We start from the raw sequence: 12,898 nt of genomic DNA, 5'->3' as shown, positions 1-12,898 counted from the left end.
TTCCCAGAGCCCACTGAAGTCCATTGGCGATGAAATGGCAAGCAGTAGTTGTACATTTCTCCTTCACCCCATATGTCAGCCTTCAGTTTTCACTTAGATTTTGCCCTGCCTTTCTCCCTAATGTGGGATCTAAAGCAGTTTACATTTTGGTCCTCTCTTCCATTTTGCCTTCACAACAACCCTGCAATGCAGCTATATCCCAGATGCAAGTGTTCCACTGTAATCACAGAAATTGGGACCTTGTGTAAATAAAGGAGTAGGATCAGTGGTAGAGAGTGAGGGGTGTAATAGTAGTAAGTGATAGCCATTGCTGCTAGCAGATGAGTAAGGTGCCTGCCATTAAGGGTGTGCTCCCCTCCCTTCACTTAACTGATCAGTAGTGGCAGTCCACTAACGACTGCTCTAGAGTCAAGATTTTCATTGTAGTTCGGGGTTGGTCAGTGAGACAAAACTGCCCTTTAAAACAGGGTTGACCTAGAATGACCACTGAAGCACCAGTCTAAAACATTAGCAAAGGTAAAAGCATCTGCCCAGAAACAATGTTGGCCGGCATTTTATATGGAAAAATTATATCTATCCATCTAGTAAATAGATACACAAATTATGGCCAGAACATTTTTCTAATATGCAGGAGTTCATTACAATGCCTGCTGATGTGCAGATGAGGCCCACGTGATTTAACTTTAGTTTATAAGTGTAGGAATTGGTAAGACTGAAGGGTGTATTTTTTCTGTCATGTGGGTAGAAACACAGCATTATCTGAGAAGAATATTTGGATGCCCATGTAATGTGATGACCCTTTTAGGATGGAGGAGCATAACACTCTAGATCCTCACTTTTCACCAGTGGCCTTGCTGTTGCTGATTCAGGATGTTTGAACCAAGACTGATGGACCAGGAGCTAAGGAAGCTGAGAAGAGATAAAACTGGAGAACTTTTCTTCTGTGGTTGGCTTTCCTTTCCTGCTCTTTTCTTTAACTGGAGATTGGCTAACCTTTCCTATAACTCTGTCCTCTGTATGTTCTGTGTATTGTGATTTGCAGGGTATGTGCCTAAAGAAGGCATGTATGGGAGGAGGGTGTTTTAAAGGCAAAGGGGGTCTGAGAGCGAGGGGTATTTTGAAATGTTATTGAATTGGTTCTATGCATTGAACAGTACCTATAGATTCCAACCCCTATGATTTAAGCAAACTATCTAAAGTCATACAGGCTCCCCTGTCTAGAATCCATAAGACAGTAGCAACAGTGAATAAGCAGACTGGGTTTCTCCAGGCTGAGTTTATTAGCCCAAATGTTTGCACGTATTTAATTGTAATGTCTCACTGTTGTAGTGCAATGCAAGATAGTGGCAAAGGCCTTCTTAAAATCTTACCATGTAATCAATAGCAAAAGTTACGGGATTGTGTGAGGTAGTAAATTATGTTGGAATTAATCTGCTTTGTAGCATGTCTTTATTTCTGAGTTCATGTTGAGGCTTCTGCCTTATCCTTCTGGTTGCAGGAAGCATACTGAAGAGTCAATACTGGAGCTTCAGTATATATTAATTTCATCTATTTCATGCAGTTACTTCTGCTAAGCAGTTTAGTTTCTGCATATGTATCTTCATCCCCATAGCTGGGGCTTTCTGCATTCCCATACTGCAATAGTGGCTTTTGTAACATTTCCCAGGCCCTCTTTATTACCTTTCCTAGAAAATATAATGTATATAGTGTTAAGATAAAAAGTAAAAATATGAGACATTGCATACCCATTGAAAACATAGCATTCCCCTGCAGCATACGTATAATCTAATTAGTCAAGATGGAAAGGAAGGTAAAAGAGAAGAGACTCAACTGAGAAAAGCCCTGGTGAAAACAGATGTAGGTATTTACATAAATATCCCAGTATGTATACTGATCAGTACATTGTTGCTGAAAAAAATTTCAATTGCAGTGTAGCAGAACTGGGAAGCCATTGAGACCGTGCTTCTGCCACCTTCTAGCTGTTATAATTGCATCTGTCCCATGTCAACTGTACATCATTCCAAGTGTACTTTGAGAAGCTAAGCTACATTCAGCTACAACTACTCTCCAGACTGATGCATTGGAGATTCCCAGCTGTGGCTGCACTGTGCTGTAGCAGGCCCAACTGAGAGAACTTTTAAGTGATGTGTGAGCATGTAATATTGTGCAGAAGTTTTGAAAAATTAGGGAAGTGGGGGGGAAAGAAGCAGGACAGAGCCTAAAAACCCATATCCTGATCACGCAAAACTTTGCTCTGTCACCATAAAACTTGCTAAAACTTAATATTCTACGGTGTTTTCTGTACTACTCTGCACAGTCCTCCTTCCTCTCCAACACAGTAGTCCTATACTGCTGGACACCAGTTTGCTTTAGGACAGGGTTGTTTCATGCTTTACTGTGTTGAGTTGCCACCTGAGTCTGTAAGAGAGATCAGAGGCAACTGAATTTATAGGCCAAAGCTAATATTTATGTACTGATGATATTGGGTTGACCAATTTAGTTCCTCCCAAAATACCAGAGTGTAATTTCATTATTTTGATGTTTTGCTAATTTCCTGCATAATTCCATTGTTTCATAAATGTAAAAAAGTTTCCTGCCCCAATACAGACAGATAAGTTATCCATCTCTTACCATCACTCTCTTTTTCTTATCCTAGTTGAGCTATAAGTACTAAATAATTAGATTTACTTTGTTTGCAAAGTGAAACTCTACTGCCTTTGATATACTGAAGTCCAATTACATTGGTAACTGTCGTGAACAATGTATACTCCAGTGCCCATTGTTCTGATAGAGGTTTTAACAATTTTTCAATTTCTTTTCCCTTCAAACAGGCTATGAACTTGGTAAGTGCAGTTTCTTCTCTTTTACATTTCATTTCCTGTAGATAGGATGCCTTCCTTGGAACCACTCTAGAAGGCCCATCTTGATTTTCAGTAGGGACTGAAATGAAATTCAAGGCTTTTGGAAGTACCATCAGACTGACACCTTTTGTGGAATTGGACCATTAACTTTGCTAATCACCAGTTTAGATCTTGTGCTGTGCTTCTTCGAACTACATGCATAGTGAATAATTCTTAATAGTAAGCAAGATAGATCTTTGAAAGTGAAGGAACATGTGGTAAACTTTAAGGACAACTGTAACCAGTACAGAAGAAATTGGAAGTTCTTTTGTTTATTATTTTTTACTTTTTGTACTGTGACTTTGTGAAGTTTTACATGTTGATTTTATGTGTCCTTTAAAAGATCATAATAAAATAAAAATTAAGGAAAGAAAGAAAGAAAAGAAAAGAAAGAAAGAAAAAAGAAAGAAAGAAAGAAAGAAAGAAAGAAAGAAAAAGAAATTTTTAAAGGGGGGAGCGGTTTACAAACTTTTGGTCTGTGCTCTTGAGAAACTGCTTATATGAATAGATCCCTGATTAGAACCTGCAGGCTTAATGTGATCAAAAAGTATGTAAATCAGCACTCAACCCCAAATGGCTGCTATTTTTGTAGCCTTGAAAGGTGTGGGCTGATAACTGTCTTTTGTGTTCCTCTTCTCTCTCTTTCTGTCTCTGCTTTTGAAAGGATCAGGTCTCAAAAGACAAGGCTCTGCAGAGTATGGCTTCCATGTCATCTGCACAGATTGTCTCTGCCAGCGTCCTGCAGAACAAGCTCAGCCCCCCTCCACCACTCCCTCAGGCTGTCTTCTCTGCTCCTCCCAGGGTAAGAGATGCTTCAGCATGCTCCTGCCTTTTGTATGAGAGTCACGCCCAGAGGGGATGACTCTGGGTGGATCTTACCATGGTGTCAGCTGCTGTGTCTGTGCGGGTGGTGGTGGGAGGGGATGGATGTTGGCTGGCTGAGGCACAGAGACTGTGTCAAGAGAAGATCTAGCTGTGTATTGATCTCTGTAATCAACCTGAATAAGACTTTACCTTAGAACTTCCCTTTGATGTCTGTTTCATGCCCAATATATCTTCTCTAGTCCCATCTTTCCCCATCTTTCTTACTCCTCTCCCAAAAATACTTCTATAAAATGCACACAGGGTGGGCTCAACCAACTGGGTGCCCCAAACAGGCAAGGTTCCCCATAGCGGGGAGAATTGAAGCAATGGTGGCACAGATCAAAGAGGGGAAGCCTCTTCCCCTCTTTGCTGCACTGCTTCACAGGCCAGGATGAGCTCAGAAGCATTATATCTGCAGCCTCTTCTGGGATCAAGGTGCTACAGCACAGGCCAGGGCAACAGGGACCTCCTCTCATCTTTGCTCCTGCCACTTGGGTCAGATCAAGAGAGATATGAAACCTTTGCATTAAAAAGCGTTTTCATCTCTGGCCTGCTCCCAGAGCCTGATTTGGTCCTCACTGTCTTCCTCTCCTACTCTTGCCCATAATCATTGAGATTTCGATATCTTCCAGAAGCTTTGCCCAGACTTTAGCAATTCAGTTGGGGAGGTCCTTCTAGAGCAGGGGTAGGGAACCTTAACACTCAAAGAGCCATTTGGACCCGTTTTCCACGGGAAAAGAAAACACTTGGAGCCACAAATAATTTTTGACATTTAAAATAAAGATAACACTGTATATATTGGGGTTTTTTTTTACCTTTTACTCCTCTCATTCTGAGAAGCGCATGGATGCGTCTGCCCTGCTGCCTGCAAGGCGGGCAAGGATGGGGCCAGCAGCTCAGCCTCACCAGCTGCCGGGAGAGCGCCCACCCCGCTCAAACGGGGTGGGCGAGAGGGGAAGCCCGCGGTGCGGTCCAGCCCGACCCATGTGTGAGGAGCGATTGGTGAGTCTTGCCAACCCCTGCTGCCTTAAGGGCGAGACAAGGAATAAAGCCAGTGACTCGGCCTTGCTGTGGCAGCTGGGAAAGCATCCTTACTCTCCAATGGGGGGGGGGGGGGGGGGGGAAGCTCCCATGTACAGCACAGCCGGCCGTGGGCAGTTGGTGCACCTGCCCTGCTGCCTGCAGGGTGGGCAAGGATGGGGCCGGCAGCTTGGCTTGTGGAGCCGCAGTGCAAGGGCAGAAGAGCCGCAGGTTCCCTACCCCTGTTCTAGAGGATACTTTCCTCCTCCTCTAGTTATAAAGGGAGGAAGGGTGACCAGAAGGGGGCACAAGAAAAGGAAAAGACAGTCAAGGAAGCTGAGGGTCACTGTGGCAAAACAGCTGCCCCCTTCCTTTTGGCACGCCAAGCTGCTTGTGCCATGAACCAGTCCTGTATACACAGGATCCTTCCAAATTTTCCCTGCCAGGAAACATCCCAGTCTAATTCTCCATATTGACCATTAAACTGTGTCAAATCTGGTCCAGACTTCTCCCGTAGAAGTTCACTAGAGAATGGGGAAATACCCTGGTTTTGTGTAAAACTTCAGACTATTCCCAACCTAGCTTTTCTCAGCATTACAGTCAAAGCATTTCCAAGCCACTGAAAATATTATATAGGCTGGCTGTTGCCTCACATTACAATAAAATCCCTTAAGCTGCTTGTATCTCTTAAGCAATGAAGGTTAAGAAGTCAGCTATGTGGAATACTCCTCATTTTGTTTTCTGCATTCATTTCCTTAGTTTTGGAGTGGGCCTATCCCAGGACAGTCTGGACCTTCTCAGGAGTAAGTAAAGACATCTGTTAGTCTTGGATATATCTTTCAAGGAACAGATGCTTGGAATTTGGAATTGTATTGCTTAAAGCAAAGGCTCCTTCGGCTTCCTGTACTGTTCCACACAAATGGATGGTAATTTACTGTGCCTCAGACCAGGCCGTTCATGCATCCCTGAGTTTTTAAGCCACTGTATTCAAGGTCTTTCAGAGACAGGGCTGATTTGAGCATACACAGACAATTGTGATCCAGTCTTTAGATGGCAACTGACCATATTCAAGGCTGCTGAGGGAAAGGTGTTTGAAAATTCTACCTATCCAAGAATAGTGTGCCACTTCAGAAAAGTTGACAGAGGCTACTTTCCCTTGAAGATGATTCTCTATGACACTCTCATTGCTGCTACAGAGGCGTTTTGACTAGCAATGAAGCATCCACACTTCGGTTTCCCCACAGTTTCCTTCCCTTAGCCCTCCATGGCTGCCATTCTCCCTGCTGCCACTGGAGGGCTTTTTCGAGGTTTTCTTTTTTCAACCCAAAAAAATCAGTGAATTATAGTGTGGAAAGCCCAGGCTAGCCAGATCTCAGGGGCTAGGCAGGCTCGGCCATCATTAATATTTGGACAGTAAACCACCAGAGTTGTGACGCAGAGGCAGGCAGTGGCAAAGCTTTTCTGAATGTCTAAGTCTCTAAGACTGGGTTGCAGAATTTTATAAAGATATGTGCAGCCAACATCTTTCCCTTTAGCATTCTGTAACTGAGAAAGCTGGGAGCTAATGCATTGCTTTCAAAATGAAGGTACAGAGCTGCAACATTATAGCTTTTACCTTTGTTTAAGAAATCCTGGAAAAGCCCTCTGGTGGCCGTGGCAGCCATGGGGGGAGGGATGAACCAGGGGAAATGGCCTCCATGTGCACCTTCCCATCTTGTCAGCATTCAGCGATACTTTGGTGACAGTCTTTCCAAAAAGATATCAGACTATATTTGGGAAGGATTTTATCAAAGCAGGGGAAAACACAGAAACAGAATGAACTGAGGATGTAGTGTGGATGCTAGGCAAAACACTGCAGCTGAACGGAAGCCAAGACAGCAAAATCTGCATTTTATAAACAGCCAGAAAGAGAGGGAGACTAACTGATCATTCCCTGAGTTCATCAGGTGAGCTTTTGATGTGACATTCTGTGTCTTTCCAAATTATTCTTTTGAACAAACAATGTGGTGGCAGCATACTGTTCCACCTGGGTTATGTATATTTGAAGTTGGCCCACGATGTGCGGAACAGCTTTTTGTGTAGGTGTTAGTGATGTCTAGGTGAAAGGTACTTGGAGGTACAACTGCACAAAATGTCCTGAGATGTATTTTTTAAAATAAATCTGTTTTGCTTATCAGTTAGAATGGGAATCAGCCTTTCATCTTCCATGCCTCTAGTTTCTGATGTATCGATAAAAAGAAAAATAACCCTTCTGAGATCCTGTAATATACTGAAGAAGTGTCCTGTTCAGTATAGAATAACATAGATCTCATGCAGTAGCTCAGTCTTGTTTTATTTACTTAGCTATCCTTACTACCATTTTTCCAGAGGTCTGGGTGCTACCCTGTGTCCCAACCTGTGCTGCAACAGAGGGGCATAGTATGAATGCCTCTGCCCATCAATTAAAGTGGATTTCTTTAGATTAGGAGGAAGAACATTTATTTGCATGGTGGCCTTCTGACCCACAGAGAGACATATTTGCCCCACATATGTGTCAGCTTCTCCGTATAAATACTTCAGTGAAAGAAAAGCCAAAAGAAAGCTTCTATTTGCTGTTGATAACCAGCAAGTTAATGTTAATAGGCAGTAGATTGGCTGTTGAGGTTATAATGGCTGGGCCCTTCATGAATTGGTTGCATTGTCTGGTGGAGAGAAAAGTGCCCCTGTTATGATTTCTGCTGCGCATAGAGTGGGAAAGGCATGTCAGGGCAAGCGATGAGAAGTGATGGTTTTGGATCTATGAGAAGCTCTTACTGGTTTCATGTACTGAAAGCCAGCTCAAGTGGATACCAGGGAGGACTGGGTAACCTCAGGCCACCTACTCACTCTCAGCCTAGTTTTTCTCATAGGGTAGATGTGAAAATAAAGTGTGGGTGGGGAAAGGGATCCTGTATGCCACCCTTGGAGGAAGGTATAATCCATGATAAATTCATAATAATAAAGTTGATTTAAGGTGAATAGGTGGAAAGCTTATAAAGTAAGAGTTTGAGTAACCTTCTTCACCATTTATTTTATTTTTCAGCATTAAACCTTTTACACAACCAGCCTACCCCATCCAGCCACCCATTCCTCCATCACTAGCCAGTAAGTGGTCTGGTTCACTTGGTTTCTTCAACTCTTTGCCTCAGAGATAATCAACGTTTTATAAGCTTACTTTTCCCCATTCTTACCTCACTTATTTATACACAGAACTTTAGTTCAGGACCTCTCTAAGCCTTCATTTTTTTCTTGTCCAGGATAGTAGATTTCCCCTGCTTCCTTCAGAGATTTTGCCTATTTTATTCATTTTTTTTGTATTTGAAATGCAGTACATTCCCTTCTAAAGCACTGCTAGCAGCAGCTTCAGCCTTCCCATGGTATGGGTTCATGAGGACGTCTTGCAGAGGGCTCAAATTCCCTATATGAGTGGATCCAATCCTTTTAAGCTATACATTCCCATAACTGCAGCATGCCCATTATTTTCTTTTTCAACAAGAGCAACCCAGTACTGAGCTGCCATGTCTTTACCTCCAAGGTTTCATTACAGTTGCAAGGAGGGAGCATCTGAGTGCAACACCAGAACTACAGCGAACATTTTGATGCAGAAGACTGGAAAATTCTGGGCAGATGTATTTCTTTTCCCTCCAAAGTTATTCCCAATCTTATCATTTTGAGCCAAACCTCCATAAAATGACAGATTTCAGAGAGATAGCAGCCTGCTGCATCCAAACTGCACTGAGCTTGAGCTGCCTATCAGTGTGGAGAATATTATTTAGCCTTGTTGACTGCCCTTTGAGCTTTTCAATTTGAGTATATGAACCTGCCTTATACTGAGTTTTCTAGGTCAGGACTTTCTGTGGTGGCCCACAGTGACTTCCTTGGGTTTCTAGTAGAGGAAGGCCTTTCCCAGCACCTTTTATTGGAGATGCCAAGGTCTGAGCCTGGGACCTTCTGCATGCAAAGTAGATTCTGTGATACTGAGCCCCTGCCCCTCCCTAAAGCCATTCTGTTAGGAGTGGGATTTGAATCCTGTTTTCCCTTCAGAGACCTGAAGACTGCAGGGTGCGGGGAGCAAAGCTTGCCATCAGCCTGGTGTCTTAAACCACTCAGCTAACCTGGTGCATCCGTTCTCCCAAGCTATGCATCTGTGAGATGGGGCGTGTGGATGGAAAACTTACCTGATCACAGGAAGTTGTGGAATTCTGTAGGAAATAGCTTTGTCTTGTCTGGTGGTATTTCTCATTCTCTTCAGCTAAAGATGCTTCTGGGGGAGCAGAGGTATGCCAGTGGCTTTGGCACGTTAGCACATAAATGACACATTAACTCAGGGGTCCCCAAACTTTTTAAACAGGGGGCCAGTTCACTGTCCCTCAGACTGTTGGAGGGCCGGACTAAAAAAAACTATGAACAAATTCCTATGCACAAATGATTGTAAAATGTTTGATTTCACCTTTCAGCCATTCTGTCACGGTCTATTTTTAGAACAGTGACCAAAGTATGTCAAGTACAGGGTGGGCTCCAAATATTGTTGGGGAGGCTGTGGAATACCTTCCCCTGTAAAAAAAAAAAAGCAGAACTTTCCCAATGGAAGCATTCCATCTAACCCAGGATTAGGTATCTCTCCTGGGTTCTTCCTCCCTAACTTATGCCAGCGAGCGATTCGCCTCAGCCACAATGGCTGATGCCAATGGGAGTGAGGCTGAACAGAAAGCCTGAGAGCAACACATGGAGTAGCCAAGAGGGAAGGGCGGAGCAGGAGTTGCCACGTGTAAGGTTTCCAACTCTGGGTCAGAAAATTCATGGAGATTTGGGGGTGCCATCATGTAATTGCAATCAACAGCCGTTGGGACCGGTTCCTCCTCTCCCTCGAGCCCCCACTGCACATGAATGGAGCCATCGCCGCCATGCCTGGCGGGCCGGATACATGCCTTCAGGGGGCCACGTTTGGCCCCCGGGCCGTAGTTTGGGGACCCCTGCATTAACTGAAGAGGATAGTCTCATTTTGTGCTTTCTCAAAGCTTCCTTTGGAGTTTAGGGGATTGCAAATCAATTCCACCTTTTTGTTTATAAGCAGATTTGGGTTTTGGTCCTGTGAATCCATTATGATTCTAGTGTCTGCTAAATTCATGAGCAGCTCCAAGCTTTTCACTATGCAGATCTAAACTATGGACACACTTTCTAAAACATTAATAATGTGAACACTCTCGTCCCACTATTTTTTTAAGTCAATAATGCAGAGAATAGTCCCTGACTGTGCAGATAGACAGGAGACCCAGCAATAGATTTCTGCTTGCCTTTGCAGCTGAAATCTCTACTAGACTGCACATAAATGTTGGAACTGTTTCTTCTTCTAGGCTATGAGCCCCTGGCTCCTCTCCCACCTGCTGCCTCGGCTGTGCCAGTCTGGCAGGACCGTACGATCGCCTCCACCAAGCTGCGGCTCCTTGAGTATTCAGCATTCATGGAAGTGCAGCGGGACCCTGAAACGGTAACTCTTAGGAAAGACAGGATTGCTGTCCACTAGGGGTGTGTGTGTTAAGGTTGGATGTTCTTATGGAACTTTCATGCTCTTAAAAGCAACAGGTTTCTCCAATTAGGACCTAAGACTGATTTTCAGCTGCTCCTATGTTCAAGGCAGGCGTTTCTGTAGCGCAGTTGGTGGTGGTTGGCAATAACAGAGCTAAGCCTTGAATCTCCCAGTGCAGCTTTTGTAGGAGCATCTGATTGCCTTTGCCATGGCTGAATCTTTGTGGGAATAGTGCCACATGTTTGCACCTCTTGTTTCTTCCCTTACAGTATAGCAAGCACCTCTTTGTGCATATTGGGCAGACGAATCCCTCCTACAGTGACCCTCTGCTGGAAGCAGTGGACATCCGTCAGATTTATGATAAGTTTCCTGAGAAGAAAGGTGGCCTGAAGGAGCTCTACGAGAGAGGACCTCAGAACTCCTTTTTCCTAGTGAAGTTCTGGGTAAGAACCAAGCACGGTTGAATCTAAACAGTGCTTTTAATTGTTAGGATCAAGCGAGACATGACTTAACTAATTGGGTTGAGCTTTCCAATACTTGATTCACATTCCTGCAGTCACATAAGAGCTGTAGGGAATTGCCTTTTAAAGAGCCTCTGAGACCCAATTCTGCTTGGGATTGTGGTGAGAGGGAGGAGAGTCTTTCTGCCTTTCTGCCATGCTGTTTTCCCAAGCTGAAACAGCCCAGAGAGGGATGTATTTGCTCTGTTTTGAATCTGCACAGCATTAAAAATTGCAACATCAGATTGGAGCCGTAGCTGCCTCAATAGCAATAGTGTAAGAGGTAAAGCATAAATAACATTTGTAAGGTTGATTTGGATAGGCGGTGAAACCAGAGAATCTTTCTGTAAACAATTTCTATTTTTCTCTCATCAGAAACTGAACAGGGCATAAACCAGCCAGCCTGTTGGGTGTGGCCTCACCAGTGTTTACATACTAAGTTGGGTGTGGCCTCACCAGTGTTTACATACTAAGCATAGTTGGGCCAGGTGGCAAGATAGGAACCAGTACCTGATGGGAGCCTTTAAGGAATGTCAAAAACTTGTTTCGCTTGCTATTAGCACAGATTAACGTTTAAGAAAAATTATTGCCTTGTCTAGTGAGCGTTCTGGTTTCCATGGCTCATGCTGTAAGAATATTTGGCACCTATATTTGGTTTCCTGCATTTTTTAGAGATATTTTCTGAATGCACCCACAATTGCGATCCTGCCCCTCACCCTTTGTCTAAGAATAGTTTTTGTTTCATTATAAAGTAGTAAATCATGGTACTTGCTGATGTGTTTCCTGGTACCCACTTGCTACTTCTTCACAATATCTGTTGAACCTTCCAGCATTTTATGATTGGACTGAGCCTCCATAGAAGCCATTTTGTAATTGCTGTCATTTTATTCTGGCACCTGTTACCTGTTCTCAAAATTATACATGTGCCCACGGAGCCAGCATGGTGTAGTGATTAAGAGTGATGGACTCTGGATTTTGTCTACCAAGCTTTTGGCTTAAAACATGTGGTAGTATAGGGTAGTAAATAATACTTGGATCAGTTCTGAAACTTGAATGCAAGTTTCAATTCATTTGTTCACCTCCAGGAGGAGACTTTAGGCAAGTTACATACAATCAAACCTTGGTCTTTGTTGCCCTCGGAGATCGACGGTTTTGGTCTTCGCCGATCGCCCCCGGCTGTTTGGTTGCCTTGGAGATCGGCGGTTGCCTTGACTTCCGAGGCGACTTTTGAATGTCTCCGGTGCACTGTTTGCATTGCACATGCGCAAACGGCATACCTTGGAGTATGCCATTTTCAGTTTTCGCTGCCCGTTGCCGGACAGATTAGCAGCAGAAACCAAGGTTCCACTGTATTCTTAATCTCCATCTGCACAATGAGCACTGTAGTGACTTGCCTTGAAAGGTTGTACTGAGGTTCAGTAAGATCAGGTTTATGAAACAGGTGTTTTGTTTTTTTTAAAGGTTTAATTGTTACATACATTAATTGTTAGTGATAACACTATGGAAACACTTTTCATGTCAGCATCTCTTTCCCCCAGTGCAGGAATTTCAAAACTCTGTCAGAAACCTGGTCATCCCTAACAGAAACTGAGAATGTCTTGTAATACACCTTTGATTTGAAATACCTCCCTCCTGCCATTTCTGTAGGCGGATCTGAACAGCACCATTCAGGATGGTCCTGGTGCTTTCTATGGTGTCAGCAGTCAGTATAGCAGTGCAGAAAACATGACCATCACTGTCTCCACTAAGGTGTGCTCCTTTGGGAAGCAAGTAGTCGAGAAGGTGGAGGTGAGTTCTGGGGTTCTGTGTATGGGGGTCCAGCTAGAGGGAGATAGTAGAAAGGAATGAGAACTGCATAATTGTCAGTGTGGAAGTTAAGGCTGCATTTCAGCTCTAGTGGGGAAGCTTAAAACTGAAAGGGAAAAATGCTTTGAGTCTTATTGTTGCTATAGATTAGTAGGTTCCAAGATGTGTGGGGTATCTGAATTTATCCTGGATTCCATACATCCATCTTTGGATATTGCACTATCATTTTTCAATAGCAATTGTTCGCACCTGCATTTTCCTGT

The 12,898-nt window shown here is 43.6% G+C and overlaps 1 protein-coding gene across 6 annotated transcripts in view; it reads left to right on the top strand.

Moving 5' to 3' along the window:
• TEAD3 (TEA domain transcription factor 3) overlaps window positions 1-12,898 on the top strand; it is a 112,568-nt gene that overhangs the window by 90,604 nt on the left and 9,066 nt on the right. For 3 of the 6 annotated variants that reach the window (XM_048496714.1, XM_048496715.1, XM_048496711.1), the window contains 7 exons: window positions 2,832-2,843; window positions 3,571-3,702; window positions 5,544-5,587; window positions 7,846-7,907; window positions 10,157-10,290; window positions 10,599-10,772; window positions 12,477-12,617. In XM_048496714.1, coding sequence (XP_048352671.1) covers window positions 2,832-2,843; window positions 3,571-3,702; window positions 5,544-5,587; window positions 7,846-7,907; window positions 10,157-10,290; window positions 10,599-10,772; window positions 12,477-12,617 — 699 coding nt within the window. Of the gene's footprint in view, window positions 1-2,831; window positions 2,844-3,564; window positions 3,703-5,543; window positions 5,588-7,845; window positions 7,908-10,156; window positions 10,291-10,598; window positions 10,773-12,476; window positions 12,618-12,898 lie in introns of all 6 variants that reach the window. The other 3 variants (XM_048496712.1, XM_048496713.1, XM_048496710.1) reach the window with 1 other exon arrangement.

The sequence above is a fragment of the Sphaerodactylus townsendi genome, linkage group LG05 (genome assembly GCF_021028975.2).
Source record: "Sphaerodactylus townsendi isolate TG3544 linkage group LG05, MPM_Stown_v2.3, whole genome shotgun sequence".
Taxonomy (NCBI): domain Eukaryota; kingdom Metazoa; phylum Chordata; class Lepidosauria; order Squamata; family Sphaerodactylidae; genus Sphaerodactylus; species Sphaerodactylus townsendi.
The sequence above is the reverse complement of the archived record's forward strand: the minus strand, read 5'-3'. Positions and strand labels throughout refer to the sequence as shown.